We start from the raw sequence: 23823 nt of genomic DNA, 5'->3' as shown, positions 1-23823 counted from the left end.
TTGATAAGGCCCCCAAAGTCACTGAACTGAGTCATAATGGTCTTTTCAACAAATGGGGCTGGGAGAGTTGGATATCCATATCCAAAAGAATGAAAGAGGACCCCTACCTCACCCCCTACACAAAAATTAACTCAAAATGGACCAAAGATCTCAATATAAAAGAAAGTACCATAAAACTCCTAGAAGATAATGTAGGAAAACATCTTCAAGACCTTGTATTAGGCGGCCACTTCCTAGACTTTACACCCAAAGCACAAGCAAGAAAAGAGAAAATAGATAAATGGGAACTCCTCAAGCTTAGAAGTTTCTGCACATCAAAGGAATTTCTCAAAAAGGTAAAGAGGCAGCCAACTCAATGGGAAAAAATTTTTGGAAACCATGTATCTGACAAAAGACTGATATCTTGCATATATAAAGAAATCCTACACCTCAATGACAATAGTACAGACAGCCCAATTATAAAATGGGCAAAAGATATGAAAAGACAGTTCTCTGAAGAGGAAATACAAATGGCCAAGAAACACATGAAAAAATGTTCAGCTTCACTAGCTATTAGAGAGATGCAAATTAAGACCACAATGAGATACCATCTAACACCGGTTAGAATGGCTGCCATTAAACAAACAGGAAACTACAAATGCTGGAGGGGATGTGGAGAAATTGGAACTCTTATTCATTGTTGGTGGGACTGTATAATGGTTCAGCCACTCTGGAAGTCAGTCTGGCAGTTCCCTAGAAAACTAGATATAGAGTTACCATTCGATCCAGCGATTGCACTTCTCGGTATATACCCGGAAGATCGGAAAGCAGTGACACGAACAGATATCTGCACGCCAATGTTCATAGCAGCATTATTCACAATTGCCAAGAGATGGAAACAACCCAAATGTCCTTCAACAGATGAGTGTATAAATAAAATGTGGTATATACACACGATGGAATACTACGCGGCAGTAAGGAACGATCTCGTGAAACATATGACAACATGGATGAACCTTGAAGACATAATGCTGAGCGAAATAAGCCAGGCACAAAAAGAGAAATATTATATGCTACCACTAATGTGAACTTTGAAAAATGTAAAACAAATGGTTTATAATGTAGAATGTAGGGGAACTAGCAATAGAGAGCAATTAAGGAAGGGGGAACAATAATCCAAGAAGAACAGATAAGCTATTTAACGTTCTGGGGATGCCCAGGAATGACTATGGTCTGTTAATTTGTGATGGATATAGTAGGAACAAGTTCACAGAAATGTTGCTATATTATGTAACTTTCTTGGGGTAAAGTAGGAACATGTTGGAAGTTAAGCAGTTATCTTAAGTTAGTTGTGTTTTTCTTACTCCCTTGTTATGGTCTCTTTGAAATGTTCTTTTATTGTATGTTTGTTTTCTTTTTAACTTTTTTTTTCATACAGTTGATTTAAAAAAGAAGGTAAAGTTAAAAAAAGAAAAAAAAGAAAAAGAAAAACAAGGAAGAAAAAAAGATGTAGTGCCCCCTTGAGGATCCAGTGGAGAATGCAGGGGTATTCGCCTACCCCACCTCCATGGTTGCTAACATGACCACAGACATAGGGGACTGGTGGTTTGATGGGTTGAGCCCTCTACCACAGGTTTTACCCTTGGGAAGACGGTTGCTGCAAAGGAGAGGCTAGGCCTCCCTATGGTTGTGCCTAAGAGCCTCCTCCCGAATGCCTCTTTGTTGCTCAGATGTGGCCCTGTCTCTCTAGCTAAGCCAACTTGAAAGGTGATATCACTGCCCTCCCCCCTACGTGGGATCAGACACCCAGGGGAGTGAATCTCCCTGGCAACGTGGAATATGACTCCCGGGGAGGAATGTAGACCTGGCATCGTGGGACGGAGAACATCTTCTTGACCAAAAGGGGGATGTGAAAGGAAATGAAATAAGCTTCAGTGGCAGAGAGATTCCAAAAGGAGTCGAGAGGTCACTCTGGTGGGCACTCTTACGCACACTTTAGACAACCCTTTTTAGGTTCTAAAGAATTGGGGTAGCTGGTGGTGGATACCTGAAACTATCAAACTACAACCCAGAACCCATGAATCTCGAAGACAGTTGTATAAAAATGTAGCTTATAAGGGATGACAATGGGATTGGGAAAGCCACAAGGACCACACTCCACTTTGTCTAGTTTATGGATGGATGAGTAGAAAAATAGGGGAAGGAAACAAACAAACAAACAGACAAAGGTACCCAGTGTTCTTTTTTACTTCAATTGCTCTTTTTCACTCTAATTATTATTATTGTTATTTTTGTGTGTGTGCTAATGAAGGTGTCAGGGATTGATTTAGGTGATGAATGTACAACTATGTAATGGTACTGTAAACAATCAAAAGTACGATTTGTTTTGTATGACTGCGTGGTATGTGAATATATCTCAATAAAATGAAGATAAAAAAATAAAATAAATTGGAACTTTAAAAAAAAAAAAAAGTAATAGAGATAGTGGGCATCCTTGCCTTGTTTCTTAAGTTATGGGGGATTGACTCTACCATTTCCCCAGTAAATAAGGTGCTTACCTTAGGACTGACATATGTATTTTTTTGTCATGTGAAATGTATCCATTAATTCTGATTTTTTATTGAGTGTTTTTAATTGGGATATGTTTTGTATTTTTCAAAAACCCTTTCTGCAAATCTGGAGATAATGATTTTTAAAATTTTTTTCTCCTTAGAAATACTAATACGTGAATAATATAGTAGATTTCTAATATTGAACCATACATTTATTCCTGGAATAAATCCTACTTGATCACAATGCATTATTTACTTAATGTGGTATTGGATTCTTTTCACTAATATTTTATTTAGAATTTTTGCATCAGCATTCATAGATCAGTGTGTGTATGTGAATACACTGTCATTATCAGAGTTAAATATCAATGTTATTCTTGCTTCAGAAATAGAAGTTGAATTTTTTTCTTAGTTTTTAATTCTCTGAACCAGTTTATGTAGTATTGGGATTATCTGGTCTCTAAAAGGGTTTTTTGTTTTTGCTTTTTATTAATAGTATAGTTCTTTGAAAACTTTCTCCATTTCAGTTATGGTTATTATGGGAGAAATGGACAACTTGTTTGGGGCTGCAACCTTTAAAGACAGAGAAGGAAGCAAGAGATGCAAATTAAGGACCCTGGAGGAACAAAGGAAAATCATAAAATCACAAAAAGCACTCAGCTGAGAGGTGAGGCAAGATGGAATGACATAGGGAAGTGTAGAATTTAGTTAGTACCCTAGAGCATCTAGTAAATAGCCAGGAACAGCTAGAAAATAGTCTGGAACAACTAATGGGGTTACATCTGTGACTGAACCCACATCATACATGAGTCTGGAATGGGTGGAATGGCTGAGATCACAGTATAGAACTGTAAGTAATACTTTCCAAACTGCAGAGCTGTTGCCCCACCCCCACTAGCACAGCAGGCTGAGTTGAAAAACTTCACTGTGGGAAAAAGAAGCAGTCTCTGCCAGAAGCAAGGGACTGTGGCTCAACCAATCTCCAATTATGGTTTTAATTAACAAATTTGGACTACTGAATACATGCTACAAGCACAGATAAACCCAGAGCAAGCAGGAAAGGAATCCAGAGCTTTCTCCTGGCAGAGAGGAGGCAGGACTGACAGAAAAATAAATGCATAAATAAATAAAAAACAGAGGCTTTTGGAGTCTGCTGACCTCAGAACACTGGAAAAGGTCTGTGTCTGGTTCCTGCCTGGTGAACTGGAGAGCTAGGGACTGGCTATTAAAACGGGACTTCTCTTTCCTTTTTTCCCCCCTCTCATTCTAAGTAGCTTATTAGAGAAAGCCTCAGGCATTTTCAACACTGACTCAGGCAAGGGTGGAGTTAAGATAGCTAAGAGAGTCAAAGTGTGAGAATAAGCTCTATATCTGCAAAGGAATAAACACTTACCCCACTATGGAGTAGAAAAGATTTTATTTAGGATCTTGCAAGAACAGGTTTGCAACTGAAATGTGGTTGGTGCCCCGAACAATAAACACGGCACTGTTTATTCTCTAAGCCTAACATGCAAGTTCCTCCCTTTTCTCCATTGGCTGGATACTCCAGAGGTTACAGCCTATTCGACAGGTCTAACTAACCTATGCAAATTTGAAACATTTGCAACAAGTCTCCACCCCTGACTATAATGGTTATGCCCATATAAGGCACTGACACAACTCCTATGCTTACATGGCCTCTTCCCTTTGTTCTTTAACTGCAGAGCCAGTTTGAGCTAGTTTGGTAACAAGTTATGAGGCTATTTCAGGAGTTTCTACACCTGAGTCTCCATTTCCCCTATTTTATATCACCTTGTGTGAAAGCTAAACTTAATTTTTTCCTCACAAAAGGAAAAACTCAAGTGTAGGAGATAATTCCCTAAAGGGCTTATCTTTCCTAAGAAAAGGGGTGGGTGGGGCCTAGCTCAACTGGCAGCCATTCCTCAGAGAACATAGACCCCAGGACCTGGGTGGGAGTGGGGGAGCAGAAAAGCTTAAGCTTGGCTTCTGGCACCCTCAGTCCCTGGCCAGGACAGGGTCCACTGAGAATTAAATGTAGTGTACCTCTTTATATCAGTGGGGAGCTGCGGACTGACAAGTGCCATCTGCTGGGCAGGATAGGAAAATCCCAGAGTCTAGAGGCCTCACAGGAAAGTCTGACAATCTTCTGAGTCTCACCCTCAGGTAAACCTGATACTGAATGCAGCCTCCTCCTGAGATCTGGGCCCGTCTGGTCTGGGAAAATCTGATTGGGATAAACAAGGATACCAAGTGACAGACAACAAAAAATTATGACTCACACTAGGAAAAATGAAGATATGACCCTCAAAGAAATAAACTTACACTTCAAATGAAATACAGGAGTTGACATAACTAGTTAAAGATCTTCAAACAAATATGCTAGATCAATTAAAAAATCAAATCAATGAGTTGAGGGAAGATATGGCAAAACAAATGAAGGATATAAAGAAGACATTGGGAGAGGAGCTAAGATGGCGGCATAGAGAGGAGTGGAAGACTGTTAGTCCCCCCCAGAACAATCCATAAATGACCAAAAAACTAGTAAATAACCTGGAATAACTGCAGGGAGACAAACATGACTGTCTACTCATCATCCACCAACCTGAATTGGGAGGAATGCCCAAAATCGCAGCATGAAATCTGTAAGTAAAACTGTGTACCTGCGCTGAGAGCCAAGAGCTGAGAGCCCCTCCCTCATGGTAGCCTCGCGGTGCTAGAGAGCAGAACTCTCTCAGCCCAGCTCCAACTGGGGTTTTAATCTTAACTGCTCAATACAGACAGTGAATCCTCAACAAGCACACAGAGGCTTTTGGTGACAATGACCTTGGGAGAGTCGGGGACATATCTGTCTCAAGACGGGGAGCCCAGAGGATTGGGTGCTATCTCTGGCTGATGGGTGAACCTGGGAACTTTTCTGTCCCTTTCTCTCTCTGTGGAGAAAACCTCAGCCATTTTCAGCCCACAGCGCTTTGCAGTAAAGACAGCCTCAGCCATTTTAAAATCAAAACACTTTGTTCAGCAGAGTCAGAGAAACAAAGAACTTATTGATATGTAGATGACCTCTCTGGAGGGGGCATAGCTTCCCAAGAGGAAAGGGAGGGGCCCAGCTCTACTGCCTGCCTTTCCAGAACCAGACCCCAAAGTCTGGGGGAGGAGAGCCACAGTCCACACCCTCTTGTACCAGCCACTGACAGGCTGACAGGAGCACTTGTCAGGAAGAAAAGCACAGGTGTATCAATCCTCTAAGAAGAACCATCAGGGAAACCAGATACTGAATATTTCCTCCTTCTGTGACCTAAGACTGTTCTCGTCTGGGAAAACCTGACTGGGGAGGCCTAGGAGGTCAGATGCCTACAGAAAACTACAACCTACACTAAGAAAAACAAAGCTATGGCCCAGTCAAAGGAACAAACGTACACTTCAACTGAGACACAGGAATTTAAACAACTACTGCTAAATCAATTCAAACAGTTTAGAGAATATTTTGCAAAAGAGATAGAGACTGTAAAGAAAGCACTGGGCATACATAAGGCAGAAATCAAAAGTTCAAAAAAACAACTAGTAGAATCTATGGAAATGAAAGGCACAACACAAGAGACGAAAGACACAATGGAAACATACAACAGCAGATCTCAAGACGCAGAAGAAAACACTCAGGAACTAGAGAACAAAACACCTGAAAGCCTATGCACAGAGGAGCAGATGGATAATAGAATGAAAAAATATGAGCAACGTCTCCGGGAACTTAAGGATGAAACAAAGTACAAGAATGTACGTATCATTGGTGTCCCAGAAGGAGAAGAGAAGGGAAAAGGGGCAGAGGCAATAACAGAGGAAATAGTCAATGAAAATCTCCCATCTCTTATGAAAGACATAAAATTACAGATCCAAGAAGCGCAGCGTACTCCAAACAGAATACATCTGAATAGGCCTATGCCAAGACACTTAATAATCAGATTATCAATGTCAAAGACAAAGAGAGAATCCTGAAAGCAGCAAGAGAAAAGCAATCCATCACATACAAAGGAAGCGTAATAAGACTATGTGAGGATGTCTCAGCAGAAACCATCGAGGCAAGAAGGAAGTGGTGTGATATATTTAAGATACTGAAAGAGAAAAACTGCCAACCAAGAATCCTATATCCAGCAAAGCTGTCCTTCAAATATGAGGGAGAGCTCAAAATATTTTCTGACAAACAGACAATGAGAGACTTTGTGAACAAGACACCCGCCCTACAGAAAATACTAAAAGGAGCACTACAGAGTGATAGGAGAAGACAGGATGCATGGTTTGGAACACAATTTTGGAAGATGGTAGCAAAGCAATGTAAGTACATTGAACAAAGATAATTATGAATATGGTTGAGAGAGGAATGTTGGGAGCATGTGAGACACCAGAAGAAAGGAGGAAAGAAAAAGAATGGGACTGTGTAACTTGGTGAAATCTAGAGTGTTCAACAATTGTGATAAAATGTACAAATATGTTCTTTTATGAGGGAGAACAAGCAAATGTCAACCTTGCAAGGTGTTAAAAATGGGGAGGCATTGGGGGAGGGATGCAATCAATGTAGACTAGAGACAGTAACTAACAGAATGATTGTATTATGCTTCCTTTAATATAATAAAGGTGATATACCAAGGTAAATGCAAATAAGAGGGGGAGATAGGGAAGGCATGTTAGACACTTGACATTGGTGGTGTTGTCTGACTCTTTACTTTGATTTAAGGTTACTTTTCCTTTTGCTACTTCCTAGCTGTCATTTTTTTCCTCTTTCTTTTGCCTTTCTACCTTCTTTGACTCTCTCTCCTGCCTTGTGGAAGAAATGTAGATTCCCTTATATAGATAGTGGTGAAGATGGTGAACACATAAATATGTGACCATACAGAGAACCATCGATTGTTTACTTAGGATGGAATGTATGGTGTGTGAACAAAACCATCTTAAAAAAAAATGGGTTATGACAAAACCTCAAGGGTGGTATACTGAGTGAAATAAGCCAGACACATAAGGACAAATATTGCAGGGTCTCACTGATAAGAACTAATTATAATATGTAATCTCATAGACATGAAATATAAGGTACTAAAATATAGGACGAGGCTTAAAAATGGGGAGCAGTTGCCTAGTATGAGCAGAATGTTCAACTAGGATGAACTTAAATGTTTGGAAATGAACAGAGGTGCCGGTAGCAAGATGTGAGAATAACTAATGGTGCCAAATGGTGCGTGAATGAGATGGAAGGGGAAGCTCAGAGTCATATATGTCACCAGAAGGAAAGTTGGAGGTCAAAAGGTGGGAATGTATAAAACTGAATCCTATGGTGGGCAATGTCCATGATTAACTGTACAAATATTAGAAAATACTTCCATGAACCAGAACAAATGTATGACGAAACAACTAGAAGTTAATAATAGAGGGGCATATAGGGAAGAAATATATACCTATTGCAAACTATATACTACAGTTAGTAGTATTTCAACATTCTTTCATAAACAATAACAAATGTACTATACCAACACTATGAGTCAATAATTGAGGGGGGGTGGTTAGGGATATGGGAGGATTCGAGTTTCCTTTCTTTCTTTCTTTCTTTTTTTTTTTTTTTTTTTTTTTATCTTTCACTTTATTTCTTGTCTGGAGTAATGAAAAGTTTCTAAAAATTGAACAAAAATTAAGTGCTGTGATAGATGCACAGCTGCATGAGGGTACCAGGGGCAACTGATTGTACACTTTGGATCTTTGGATAATTGTATGATATCTGAACAATCCCAATAAAAATTAAAAAGAAAAAGCAAACAAACAAAAAAGACATTGGGCAAACATAAGAAAGAACTTGAAAGTTTTAAAAAACAATTGGCAAAACTTAAGGGAATGAAAGGCACAATAGAAGATATGAAAAACACAATGGAGGCATACAACAGCAGATTTGAAGAGGCAGAAGAAAGGATTCAGGAACTAGAGGATAGGACACTTGAAATCCTACACAGAAAAAAACAGATAGGGAAAAGAATGGAAAAAGATGAGCAGGGTCTTAGGGAATTGAATGACAACACGAAGCACACAAATATATGTGTCATGGGTGTCCCAGAAAGAGAAGAGAAGGGGAAAGGGACAGAAACAATAATGGAGGAAATAATCACTGAAAACTTCCCATTTCTTATGAAAGACATAAAATTACAGATCCAAGAAGTGTAGTGTATCCCAAACAGAATAGATCTGAGTAAACCAACTCCAAGATACTTAATAATTAGATTATCAGATGTCAAAGACAAAAAGAGAATTCTGAAAGCAGCTACAGAAAACTGATCCATCACATACAAAGGAAGCTCGATAAGACTATGTGCAGATTTCTCAATAGAAACCACGGAGGTGAGAAGGCAGTGGTATGATATATTTAAGATACTGAAAGAAAAACTGCCAACCAAGAATTTTGTATCCAGCAAAACTGTCCTTCAAAAATGAAGGAGAGTTTAAATATTCTCAGACAGACACCGAGAGAATTTGTGAACAAGATAACCTGCTCTACAAGAAATACTAAAGGGAGCACTATAGGCATATAGGAAAAGACAGGAGAGAGAGGTTTGGAGAAGAGTATAGAAAAGAAGACTATCAATTAGGATACTGTATGGTCTCACTAATACAGATTAACATTGATGAGCAAAATTTGAGAGTTGAGAACACAGGTTATCAGGAGATAGAAAGGGATTAGAGATCTGGCATTTGATGCTGAAGTTTCAACAGGATTGATTTTATAGATCCAGAAATGGAATGGATAGCATAATAGTATGTGATGGTAACAATATTGTAAGTACTCTGAACAAAGATGAGTGTGAGTATGGTTGACGGAGGAAGGCTAAGCTTGTATGACATCAGAAGGAAAGAGAGAAGAGAAAGACTGGGATTATATAACTTAGCAAAACCTAGAGTGGTCAATGATGGTGATTAAATGTACAAATATAAGAATGCTTTTAAATGAAGGAGAACAAATGAAAGTCACAATTGCAAGGTGTTGAAAATTGGATGATATGTGGAAAAATACAATCAATGCAAACTAGAATCTATAGTTAATGGTAACACTGTAAGATACTTCCAGTAATTGTAACAAAGACAATATACCAAAGCTAAATGTCTATACGAGGGGGATAAAGGAAGTGATATGGGATTCTTGGTGGTGGTGTTGTGTGACCTTTTCATTGTATTTTATTTTTCTTCTAACTTTTGTATTTTTTTCTTCATTTATTTTCTCTCCTTTTCCTCTTTCTTTGAGGAAGAAATGGAAATGTCCTCATATAGATTGTGGTGGTGAATGCATAATTATGGGATTTTACTGGGAATCATTGATTGTTTACTTAGGATGGATTGTGTGGTGTGTAAATAAAACTGTTTAAAAAATAAACAGAGGGATACAAGTGCTGGAGAAAATGTGGAAAGAGGGATGTACCTACTCCCTGTTGATAGGGAGATAGAATGGCACAGCCCAGCTGGAGGGCAGTGTGGTGGATCCACAGGAAGCTAACTATGGGGTTGCCATATGGTCCTGCCACCCTGTAATTGGGTAGATACTTGGATGAACTGAGAGCAGGGACATGAGTGGACATTGCACACTGTTGTTTATGGCAGCAGAATTCACGATTCACAATGGATGGTGGTGGCCTAAAAGGGTGCATCAACTGATAGGCAGAATGGTGAACTGTGGTGTATACATATAACGAAATACTGAGCAGCAATAAGAAGAAATGAAGTTGTGAGGTATGCAACTAGGTGAATGGACCTTGAGGACAGTATGTTGAGTGAAATAAGCCAGAATGAAAAAGACAGCATTATAACGCCCCACTAATATGGACAATGTGCAAACTCTGAGAATTGAATCTGAGAGCATAGGTTATCAGGGTAAGGTTTATGGTAAAGTTTCCTAGATTGTAAGCTCTTACAGCAGTCGTATCTATTCATGAGTTGTAATGGTTGTCTCTAAATTCTGAGATGCTGAGCTGTTTTTGTACAACCTGATTGGGCCCTGGAACTTCGGGTATCTGAACCAGAGTTCAGCAGCTATGAATGTCAGCATTACCCCATACAGCATATGTTAAAGAAGCTGAAAAAGAGATCAGACTTCAATTAGAGATATGAATGAAACAGACTTGATTAGAACTAAGGTAAACCAGACTAAGGGGAAAAGGATGATATTGACAGTGTTTTAAAACCTCAACTTCTGTGTGAGACCAAAGGAAGAGATGTTTATTTTATGCAAAATCTATATATTCTGTAGAATGCTATATAAATTAATTTGAATGGTCAGTTTATTCAAACACCATAATTACATGGAACCTTGAGTAGGGGGTGAGATCTGACTGGTTTGTACAGGTTAGCATGAAATCCCAATACATCCCAGAGTAATTTGGGCAGAGAATAAAAAAATATTTGCAAAGCCCCCTTGAGGGACTGGGGGAAAATGTGGAAATATTAAACTTCCCCACTTGGGGAATTACTGATATTCTCACAAGCATTGGGAACTCCAATTTAGAAGGCTGAGCATTCCATTTGGGCCTTTCCCTTATGAAGCTTGTTACTGCAAAGGAGCAGCTAAGCCTGCTTACAATTGTGCCTTAGAGTCACCCCTAGAGAACCTCTTTTGTTGCTAAGATGTGGCCTGTCTCTCTCTCTAAGCCCACTCAGCAGGTAAACTCACTGCCCTCCCCCCAACATGGATCATGACTCCCAGGGGTGTAAATCTCCCTGGCAGTGTGGGACATGACTCCCAGGGATGAGACTGGACCTGACGTCATAGGATTGAGAAAGCCTTCTTGACCAAATGGGGGAAGAGAAATTAAATAAATAAAGTTTCAGTGGCTGAGAGATCTCAAATGGAGTCAAGAGGTCATTCTGGAGGTGATTCTTACTCATTATATATATATAGCTTTTAGTATATTAGAATAACTAGAGGGAAATACCTGAAACTGTTGAAGTGTAATCCAATATCCTTGATTCTTGAAGAGGATCGTATAACTATATAGCTTATACAGTGTGACCATGTGATTGTGAAAACCTTATGGCTCACACTCCCTTTATCCAGTGTATGGACAGATGAGTAGAAAAAAGGGGGACAAAAAATAAATGAATAGTAGGGGGAGAATAGGAGTATTAGATGTTTTAGTATTAGATGTTTTTTTTACTTTTATTCTTATTTTTAGTTTTATTTTTTGGAGTAATGAAAATATTCAAAAAATTGATTGTGGTGATGAATGCACAGCTGTATAATGATACTGTGATCAACTGATTGTACACTTGGGATGATTGTATGGTGAATGTATCTAAATAAAATTGCATTAAAAATATTATTGATCAAAATTTTTAAAAAAGCACACAACCCTTCCTACTCAAAAAATGAAAGAGCCATTGATTAAAAAAGCTTCTTTTTATTCAACAGTAGCCAGTGCTCTCAAGTGTGAGTGTGAAATCTATTCTCAGTGTTTCCCTACATTGTCATTATCCTTAGGCTCCTTTTTCCTTTCTCCTCTCTTCTATTCATTTACTGCCCAACTCTTAGACTTTCTGTAGACTTCAGGAGCTGGTTCTGCTAGATTAGATATTTATTTTCCTAGTTACAGTACTTTCAAGTTTTTAATATTCTCTATTTCCTAATTAGGTTGTATGGATAGCTTTGGGTAGCTGTTTTTGCTCTCCTTACTGAGAGATTTTGATTTCAGTGGTTGTCATTATTCTATAGGAACCTGGATTCCTATCACTGTATATTTTTTAAGATAGGTTTACTAAGGTATAATTGCATGCAGTAAAATTAACCATTTTTAGTTTACAGTTCTGTGCCTTTTGGCAAACACTGTCAGTCATTTCAACACCCCACAATTGAGATTTAGAGTATTTCCATCATCCCAAAAAAGTTCTTTCTGTTCCTTTATAATCAATTCCTTTAATCCACCTCCAACCCCTGATTTATTTTCATTTCCTTGTTTTACCTTTTCTGAAATGTCATATGAATGGTGTCTTAGTTTGCTAATGCTGCAGAATGCAAAACACCAGAGATGGATAGGCTTTTATAAAACGGGGGGTTATTTTTCTACACAGTTACAGTCTTAAGGCCACAAAGCATCCAAGGTAACACCTCAGCAATCGGGTACCTTCACCGGAGGATGGCCAGTGGTGTCCGGAAAACCTCTGTTAGCTAGGAAGGCAGCTGGCATCTGCTCCAAAGCTCTGGCCTTAAAACGGCTTTCTCCCAGGATGTTCCTCTTTAGCAAGCTTGCTCCTCTTCAAAACATCACTCCCAGCTGCACTCAGTTTCCTCTCCTTGAGCCAGCAAGTTCATACTGCTCCACTGATCAAGGCCCACCCTGAATGGGTGGGGCCACTCCTCCATGGAAATATCCCATCAGTTATCATCCACAGTTGGGTGGGGCACATCTCCATGCAAACAACCTAATTCAAACGCTCCAACTTAATCCCCACTATTCTGTCTGCCCCACAAGATTGCATCAAACATAAGACATTCAAACCGGCACAAATGGTATAATATGCTATGTTGACTTTATGTGTGGTTTCTTTGGCTTAGAATAATGCATATAAGAATCATTTGTACTGTTGCATGTGTCAGACATAATGACAGAGAGTTTTACAAAAGTAATGAAATATTTCAAAACACAGATACAAGAAGCCCAGAGAACCCCAAGCTGGGGAAATAAAAAAGAAAAAAAAGCAAACATCTGTATGCATTTTACTCAAACCACTGAAAACCAAAATTAATGAGAAAATCACAAGATCAGTCAGAGAAAGAAAAGATACTTTACATTCAAAGGAATGAAGATAAGAATTATAGTAGACATCTTGTCTGAAATTGTGTGGAATGGCAGAAGACAACAGAATGGCATCTTTTAAGTATGGAAAGTAAGAGCTGTCAACCCAGATTTTTTTCTCAGTGAAAATAACTTTCATGAATGAAGGAAAATGCAGGTATTTTTAGACAAACACTAGCTGAGGGAATTCATTGTCAACAGACCCACACTACCAAAAAGAAGGCTATACTAAGTTTTTCAAGGAGGATAGGATAACCAGGTAGAAACTGGCATGAAATATAAAAGAGGTCAAGAAATGGTCAAAATGAAAGTAAATATAAAAACTTTTTTCATGTTTAATTGCTTGACAATTAATTGCAATAAGAATTGATTAAAAAGATAAATGATGAAAGCAAAACCAGAAATATATTCAGGGCTTCTGCACTATGTAAAAGAAAAATGTATGATGACAATAGAACAAAAAGTGGGAGAGAGAAATTGGAAATACACTACTGTAAGTTGATTACACAATATAGCAGTATATTATTTGAGAGAACATGATAATGCATTAGGGATTTATAATGTTAACCCAAGTGCAATCATTAAAATTTTTAAAAAATAAGTATAAATAATCAGTCCATAGAGGAGATAAAATTCAATATTATGAAAAATTAATCCAAAAACAGGCAGAAAAAAGAGGAAAAAAAGAACAAAGAACAGAAGGAACTCAATACCAAGGTGGTGTATATTTAGTCCAACCATATAAATAGCTATTTTAAATGTAAATGGCCCAAGCACCCCAAATAAAAGACAGAGATTATTACATTAGATAAATGACCAAGCAAAACTATGTGGTATCTACAAGAAACCCACTTTAAATATAAAGTCATTACAGGTTAAGAGTTTAAAAAATGGAAAATGGAAAAAGATATCCTATGCAAGCACTAATTAACCAAAATAAAGCTCAAGTTTCTATACTAATGTCAGGCAAATAGGCTTTAGGACAAGGAATAGTATCAGGGATAAAAAGGATATTACAGGATGATAAAAGGGTCAATTCTTCAAGAATATAAAGCAATCGTAAATGTATATGCACCTCACAGCAGAGTTTCAAATTATTTAAAGCATAAACTGATAGAACTGAAAGGAGAACTGCACAGTTATTGTTGGGGAATGCAACACTCTGCGTTCAGTAATTAAAACAAGTAAACATACAAGAAGAAAATTATAGATCTAAACAATACTATCAACCAATTTGACCTAATTAAAATTTATAGAAAACTCTACTTGACCACAGTAGAATAAACATCCATTTTGAGTGCATATCTGTGCCGGTTTGAATGTATTGTGTCCCCCAAATGCCATTATCTTTGTGGTCTTGTGGGGCAGAGATTTGCTTGGAATATGCCCCACCCAGCTGTGGGTAATGATAATTTTGATGAGATGTTCCCATGGAGGTGTGGCCCCGCCCATTCGGGGGTGGGTCTTGATCAGTGGAGCCATATGAAACATGCTGACTCAAGAGACTGAACAAAGTGCAGCTGTGAGTGATGTTATTTGAAGAGGAGCAAGCTTGCTAGAGAGGAATGTCCTGGGAGAAGCCATTTTGAAACCAGAACTTTGGAGCAGACGCCAGCCACGTGCCTTCCCAGCTAACAGAGGTTTTCCGGATGCCATTTGCCATCCTCCAGTGAAGGTACCTGATTACTGATGTGTTACTTTGGACACTTTATGGCCTTAAGACTGTAACTGTATAGCCAAATAAACCCCCTTTTTATAAAAGCCAATCCATCTCTGGTGTTTTGCATTCTGCAGCATTAGCGAACTAAAACAATATCGAACATTACACTCAAACAAATCTCAACAAATTTAAAGGATTTAAAATAATGCAAAGTATATTTTCTGGCCACAACTGAATTAAACTAGAAAGCAATAATGGAAAGATATCTTGAAAATCCCCCAAAATTTGAAAATTAAAGAACATTATTCTTAAAAAACAAAAACAAAAACCATGGGTCAGAGAGGCAGCCATAGGAAATTAGAAAATAGTTTTTAATTGAATGAAAATAAAAACAATATATCAATTTCTGAGGGATGCTGCAAAAGCAATACTTAGAAATGTATAGCACTAAGTTCTTATAGGAGCAAGTTCTCAAATCAATAGTTTAATCTTTCATCTTAAATTAGAGAAAGAATGGTATTTCAGTTTGCTAATGCTGCCGGAATGCAAAACACCAGAATTGGATTGTCTTTTATGAAAGAGGGTTTATTTTGTTACAAAGTTACAGTCTTAAGACCATAAAGTGTCCATCAACAAAGGGTACCTTCACTGAGGATGGCCAATGGTGTCCAGAAAATCTCTGTTAGCTGGGAAGGCACGTGGCTGGCGTCTGCTCCAAAGTTCTGGTTTCAAAATGTCTTTCTCCCAGGATGTTCCTCTGTAGACTGCAGTTCCTCAAAAATGTCACTCTTATTTGCTCTTGGGGTGTTTGTCCTCTGTAATCTTCTCCGGAGCAAGAGTCTGCTTTCAACGGCCATCCTCAAACTGTCTCTCATCTGCAGCTACTCTCTCATCTGTGCATTCTTCAAAGTGTCCCTCTTGGCTGTAGCAAGCTCGCTTTTTCTGTCTGAGCTTGTATAGTGCTCTAGTAAACTAATCAAGGCCCATACTGAATGGGCGGGGCCACACCTCCATGGGAATTATCCAGAGTTATCACCCACAGTTGGGTGGGGCACATTTCCATGGAAACAACCTAATCCAACAGTCCAACTTAATCCCCACTAATATGTGTGCCCCACAAGATTGCATCAAAGAACTTGGCTTTTTCTGGGGGACATAATGTATACAAACCAGTACAAATGGCAAGTTGAAACAAAGCAAGCAGAAGAAAGGAAATAATAAAGAGCAGAAACCAATACACTGATTCTTTGAAGATAAAAAAATTGATAAACCTTTAGCCAGACTGATCAAGAAAAACATGGAAATTAGTGAAAATACCAATATCAGGATTAAAAAGAGGGGAAATCATTGCAGATTCTACAGACATTACAAGTATAATAAGAGATGTTTCAAACAGCTTTAGAATAATAAATTTGACAACTTAGATGCAGTAAATTCCTTGAAAGACTCAAACTGCCAAATTTTACTCATGAAGAAATAGATCACCTAAATAGTATTAGTTTTATTAATGAAATTGAATTCAAAGTTAAAAATCCTTCAAACAAAGAAAAATCTATGCCCCAATGGCAAATTCTACCAAATGTTTAGGGAAAAAATAATACTAATTCTATGCAAAGTCTTCCAGAACCTGTTATGTGAGGCCAGCATTACCCTAACACCAGAACCAGACAAAACCACCATAAAAGAATGCTACAAGCCAATATACATAAACATAAACACGGACAAAACTATCCTCAAAAATATTAGCAAATCAAATCTAGCAACATATAAAATGGATAGTACAACATGGTTAAGTGGGATTTATCCTAGGAAGTCAAGGTTGGTTTAATATTTGAAAATCAATATAATTCATCATATTGGTAGACTAAAGAAAAATCGTAATTAATTCAATAGTTTCCGTAAAAACATTCAATAAATTCAAGATTCATTCTTAATAAAAGCTATCAGTGTTAGTGCAGAATCCTGTGTCCAAGAAGGTTTCTTATCTCTCTTCCAGAAGCAGTGGATTTTGCCTAGGACCCAGGGCCAGGAGGGTTTCAGCCACTTCTGTGGCATATGGCCTTTCCTTCTTTTGAGAAGAGTCTAGGCAGGTGGTGGGATTTGATGTCTGATCTGCAGAGGCAGCTGATTACCATCTGCACACTGGCAACACTACTGGGGACTGTCTCCAGCCTCCTACCCCACTCCCAGTCATACTCATGAGCACAACTGGAGGTCCATGTTAGCTTGTGAGTGATTGCCCACTCCCTTCTATCAGCCCCCAGTTATTCTAAACTGCTTTGCTAATTCACACTCAAATTTTAAGAATTTATTGACATTTTAGCTGATTCTTTACTTGCTGTTATGGTGGCTACCTCCTCCTTCCATGTTCTCCATAGATGAAACAGTTTGTATATACTTTCTCTTTTTAAAGGGGCTTGTCACCCTTTGAAATTTAGTCCATTTCACTGCTTTACAGCTTTCTGATGGGCTCAGGAAAAGTTACTGTTTTTTTCTGTCATTGTTTGGGGGATAAGATGTGACATTCTTTTTGGCTTTCTACATCCTAAGTAGAAATGGAATCTCCTGTTTTTCTTTGTTTACTTTTTATTGAAGTTATACACACACACACACACACACACACACACACACACACAAAGTATACATATAAGTACGCATATGAGTCCATATAAGTATCCAGCTCAATGAATTTTGATACACTAAACAGACCCATATTATCAGCTACTAGATCGTGAAACAGAACACTACTAGCACTGGAGAAACTCCCCTCATTTTCCTTTCTAATAACTAACACCCCTATGATAGCCACTATCCTGATTGCTCACAGTATAGATAGTTACCTATTCTTGAACTTTATATAAAACAGAATTATAGATGCTTGCTTTTCTTTTTGGCTTCTTTCACTCGATACTATGTTTGCAAGATACATCCATGTTATTGTGTGTAGTTGTAGATTATTTGTTCTCAGTGCTATTTATTACTCCACCATATGAAAAAACCACTATCCCTTCTACTCGATGTGCGTTTGGATAGTTTCCGATTTGGTGAAATTACAAATAGTGCTGTTCTGTCCATTCTAGATCATATGTACACCTTTCAGTTGGGTTAAAGATATTGAATTGGAATTGCTGGGTCATAGGATATGCATGCTTTCACTATTAATAGATACTGCCAGTTTTCCAAAATGTTTATACCAATGTACACTCCTACCAGCAGTGTCAGAGTTTTCTTTATATCCTTGCAAACCCTTGATGTTGACTTCTTTTATTATAGATACTAAGGTGGCTGTTTAGTGATCTCATTGTGGTTTTCATTTGTACTTCCCTGATGACTAATGAAATTGAGTACTTTTTCATATATATATTAACCAATGGATATCTTCTTTTGTGAGAAATTTGTTCAAGTTTTGGGGTTTTTTTTTTTTTTTGCTTTTGGTGCCTATTTCCCATTGTGTTATCTTTTTCTTATTTAATTTTAGTTCCTTATATATTCTGGATATGATCTGTTGTTTGTTGTCTCTGCTGACGTTTACTCTGGGTGGCTTGCCTTCTTGGGTGTTTTGTGGTCTCTAATTTTAAATTCATCATTTGCCTTTAGTCTGTGGGAAGGCTATGGGTCTAAATATGTTAATCTCTTCTTTAGAGAGATTTCCTGATGGTATTCAGGAAATGCCATTGACTTAGGATCTCTTCAGCTTCCCTTTGAGGGTGAGGGCTAAGCAAAGGTTCAAGTCGATCTGTACTTTTCACCTTGTGGCTGGCGGAAGGCTTGTTCAGGGTTCTGAGAGCAATGTTGCTCTTAGTATCTACCTACAAAAAAGGTTTGCCCTTCTAGCTCAGTCTCAGGCCTACCTCTTTGCCTTTCCAGCAACATCTCATGGGTTTTGTTTATGCTTTTCTTTTTGGAAAGAATCTTCAACAGAATAAGGGAAGTGAAAGACTGTTTCTTTACTATTTCCCTCATTAAAGATAGCCATAAAATAATTTAAAAAAACTCAAAATCTTCAAAGGATTAAAGGCTTAATTGGGAAAGGAAACTGTAATATTGGTCTCTCACTCTCAAATTAAAATATATTTTAATTACATATGTTATAAAGTTATTGAATTTTAGAGAAGGAAGAAATCTCATTTTTTTCTGTACTTAAAACATTTTCGGTTGAGTTTAAGAGAAGTTAAATAATTTAACTAAGGTGAGTCAGCTTGTTGGAAGGCAGGACTCAAATAGAGGTCTTCAGGCTACTTTTTTTCCTACTAAACCTGTTGCTCTTTTAATGGCCCTAAAATTATTAATTGCCTATTATTTATTCAGTCTATCTTATTTTCTTTATGGGAGTTTTTCCCCCCAAATTTTATGTAATTCTTACAGAATTATAGATAATTAATTTTTTCCCAAATTATTTAGTTTTAGTTTGCAATTCTGGTTACAGAAGCCACAAATCTGACATTTTCCATGTAGTAACGAGTTATTATAAAACATAGTTTGCTACTTGACTGATAGGGTAAATTTTTCTTTTAAAACAGACTTAAGAAAGAATTAGAACTTTATAAGGAAGATGACATGGAAAGTATTTGTAAAGCTCTCCAAACAGAAATAGAATTTTTAGAGGTGGTAAGCCATCATTAATTCTTTTAACTTCTGTTCAGCTTTCTGTTACCTTCTGGTAAGAAAAGTTTTACTGGTATACATATCATTGAACTAGTATTTTGCCCTTCACGTAGATTTGCATTAGATACAAAATACAAAACATAACAAAACTAGGGTCAGGATGTAAATCTGTGAAGTGTTTTGAGTTCCGGGAGAGTTAAGTGCTACATAAACCAAGATATACTCAAAAAGAATGTGTACAATTTCAAACTAAATTAAAAAAATTCAAACCTGACCTCACAATGTTCCCTTGACTGAAACTGTTACTAGAGGATTAATATGCACTGAAGGAGTTTAGCCTTCATAATGGTTAAAAGCTTTTTGTTTTTGATAGGCATAAATTATACTTTTATTATGCTTTATCCTAAAACTTTCTTATTTCAGATTTTTCTGATCTCAGAAAGTTTGGATTCAATTATTTGAAACTTATTTTCAGATTGTGTGGGAGCACTTTAAATTGCTTTTAACCTCTTTGGTTGTTTGTAAAATGAACAGAATATTTGCTGTTCTCAATTTTAATGGAGCCATATATATCTTCAAAGTATGTTAAAATATAGTTGTAATTTGATCCATTTAAATTTTGTTTGATGTTTATTTTCTGTAAATATTTCTTGCTTAAAAATGTTCCAATAGCTTATGTCAGGGTAATTTTTTTTTTATAACAACTTTAAAAAATAAAATTCAGAAGTACCCAGAATTATTTTTATGTTAAAATTAGGTAAATGTTATGTGATTCTTCTGTTAAAAATTTAGTTTTCCCTGTGAATAATTATTATATGTTTTCTTTTTAGACATTGGCACAGAAAGGTCTCCAGGAAAATGAAAGACTTACAGAGAATTGATCAGCCATCTGAGAATATATCAAAACATTTTAGAATCAAATCTTTCTGATAGATACATGAATAGTATCCATTACAACAGATTCTTGTAGAAAATATGTGGTCCAAAAATGTTCAAAGTTGTTTTTATCTAGAATTGGTCTATTAGCATTTTAAAAGAATAATTTCTTGGTCCTATTATTTATAGGATCTTTAAAGATTCTTGGGTGGTTTGATTTTGTTTCTAAGGCAAGATAAAGAGGAACAAGTAGATATTGTGCTTCTGGACTTCTTATATATCCCCTGACCCATAAGCTAATCTATACTTTCTGATCTATACTTTCTATCCTTTGTTGCTGCCCACCTTGGGTCTTATCCAATGCACATAAGAAATTCTCAGATTATTGACCCAATTTTATTGGTGCATGCTTACTTTCATTTAAATCCATCTCTAATCATAAGATGTCTGTCGGCAGAGGTCCTTTGAGTCCCTTCATCTACAAAAGCCAGTTTTTTCCATTTGTCTCTAAGTGCAGCATCAGATATAAAGTCTGGGGCATCTGCAGCAGTTGTTCCAGCAATTTGTGACTGCCAGTTTCTCTTTGTAATGCCAGTGCTGGCTAGAATGAAATATGCTATCCACTTGGGGAGGTGCATAAGCTCCTTATAGCCATCAGGATTCATGTTAGCTGGTGGCTTGAAACATTACAACTGAGTACAGTGTACGTATGTTTAGCTCAAACTTGGTATTGCCACCAAGTTTCCAAATTTCCACCATCATGCATCTTTCTGCTGTTAGCATTCCTGACTAGGAAGAAATGTGGATTTTCTCTGGTGTCTAAAATTACACTGAAACTTTTCAGTCACCCTCAACAAGGTCCTAAATTGGGAGGGAATGGGGGAAGGGAAAAAAACCCCTTTATGTGTATGTTGTTCTTCGCTCTTATTTTTTTTAAAATTAGAAAAATTAAAACACTTCCTTTGGGATGGTTAGCAGATGTCCTCTTATAAATAATTTGAATTTTTAGAAGTGACTTCTGTTTTTAGTTTTTTAATATTTAAATTAATCATAAATTATTTTTACTTAAAAATATTAATGGTGCCAGGGAATTGCAGTTTATTTTATATGCAAATATAGAGGAAAATGGTTATTGGGATTAGTCATGACTTCAGGTCTGTCTTATTTTTAGTCCATTTATCTACCCATATTCTAAATCTTGTGAATATAATTATATGTGTATCATATTATTAATATGCAGATTGAGTTTACACATAAAGCCTTTTTTACCTACCATTAATTTTTGTTCATTTTCTATTTTGTAGCTAAAATGTAAATGTCAACTAGAGATCTGTCCACTTTTTTGCATAACACAAAATGGCATATATGAAGAATAAACTATTACTGATACAACTGCTCTTTCACATGTGTGTTGTATAGAATATTTAAGTATTCAATAATATTTATGGATTAAATATTCGATAATAGAATTGGGATTCATATGACTTGAACTTGAGAAAAAACTGAGGGACAAATATTTTAATTATTTTAGGATGCTTAAAAACACATATCTTAAGATTTAAACTAATTTTCAAACAATTGAAATGAATGATTATTTCAGCACTACATGGTAAAGCAATACAAAGCACTACCCACATGATTCCAATCAACTTAACTGGGACTATTAGAATCAATGTAATCAAAGAAACAAGTTCACTATAGCCAATAGAATACAACAATCAAAAGAAATCACAGTGTATGAAAGGAAACTGTGCCATCAATATAACATATCAGCTGAAAATCAGGTCCATTTATAGTTTTTTTTTTTTTTTTTAAACTAATAATTCATAAAACTCTTAAGTAGGAAAAAAAAAACAACCCTGAAATTGTCTGGGTAAAATTTTTTTCTGACAGGACTTAATTATCTGGAAATAAGACTTCGATTAGGGAGAGAGGCAATTTTTAAATGAATGTTCATTCATTAAATAAATTCACTAAATTTGCCATATGCTTAGTTATAACCAAAGCTCATACTAACCCACATAAAATGATACTGCTCTGAGGTTCATGGCATGCCACCATAGTTCTTTAATGTAACAGAAGTTCTTCTAGAAACAACTTTTTAATCCACAGCTCTCCCTTGGGAATACTATTAGAATGTAGAGGTAGTTTGCTACATATTTTTCCTGCTGATTAATGGAGCTATTCGGCTGGGAGAAAAACAGCAACGAAATTATAGAATGTGGAACATGATAACTGGACTACAAATTCCTTTCTTCCTTCCCTAGCCTAATTATTGAGATGGGGGAAAAAATAAAGAAAAGGAAAAGTTTTAAGGTATGTACAATCAGGAAAATTTCTATACTATTCATTGTTTTGTCAACAGTAGTATTTTCTTCCATAAAAGAAACAAATATTGAGGAGTACTTTGCTTGCCTTTTTTCCCTTGGAACCTGAAAACTCATGCTTGATATTCTAAAAAATCCAAGAAAGGGTTGAGGTCATTGCATTGTAATGAATTGCAATCTAGAAATGTCTTAAAACAGAGTTAATTTGGGATTGGTAATTTGTTGTAGAGTGGAAATTATGCTGTGAAAATTTATTGAGTTTCTTAAGAGAAGGGCAATCAGTAACTCAGCTGGCTAGCCACAGGTGGATGGACAGCATACATAGGACAGGCCCTGCTCTAGAGTTTATGTCAAGGACAAAGTCCCTTTCTATTTCATACCAATCAATCATACAAAACTGTATCACATTATTGTGAATAAATTATTTATTTGTAGTCCAGACAATAGTAGCAGTTCAATGACATCATTAAAAATACATATGAGATGATTTTAATACTGGATTTGCTAGGGTAAGGTGTTTATTCTGTCTTTCAAATATTTATTTATAGTATAAAATTTGAAATTTGAAGTTGTTCAGTGAACTAAAAAATATTTTAAGATTTGAAACTGACCTATTTTTGGCCAATTTTAATGTTTCTTTTTGACCCCTTTTCTTTCCTTTGTCATCCTGAAAAACTTAAGTGACACAAATATATTTTCTTTCAAAGTCTAGTTCAGAACATTTTCTGTTAAGGGAATTTTTTTTTCACGATGTGAACTAACAATAAAATATATATATATATATATATATATATATATATATATGTATATGTATATATGGTCATTAGCCTGAAGCAGGGATTAAGTCTTAGAGTTTTATGGCAATTTTATCTTAAGAAAACAAAGTTTGTTTGTTTTTGTTTTGTTTGTTTTTTAATGGAATAATGGGAAGGGTGAAGTTATCTTTGAAAATGTTTGAGGTAGGAATGTTTAGTTGCATTTGTGCTTTCTAAACATCGTATTTTCAAGTTAAGTTTTTG

At 36.6% G+C, this 23823-nt stretch overlaps 1 protein-coding gene across 1 annotated transcript in view; it reads left to right on the top strand.

Moving 5' to 3' along the window:
- CCDC172 (coiled-coil domain containing 172) overlaps positions 1–20482 on the top strand; it is a 120938-nt gene extending 100456 nt beyond the window's left edge. Inside the window, exons 7-8 of the mRNA XM_037803877.1 lie at positions 19517–19604; positions 20432–20482. Coding sequence (XP_037659805.1) covers positions 19517–19604; positions 20432–20482 — 139 coding nt within the window. The remainder of the gene's footprint in view (positions 1–19516; positions 19605–20431) is intronic.
- Positions 20483–23823: the final 3341 nt, after the last annotated feature.

This window comes from Choloepus didactylus, chromosome 15, assembly GCF_015220235.1.
Source record: "Choloepus didactylus isolate mChoDid1 chromosome 15, mChoDid1.pri, whole genome shotgun sequence".
In the NCBI taxonomy this organism is placed as follows: Eukaryota; Metazoa; Chordata; class Mammalia; order Pilosa; family Megalonychidae; genus Choloepus; species Choloepus didactylus.
This window is presented reverse-complemented; position numbering and strand designations above follow the sequence as displayed.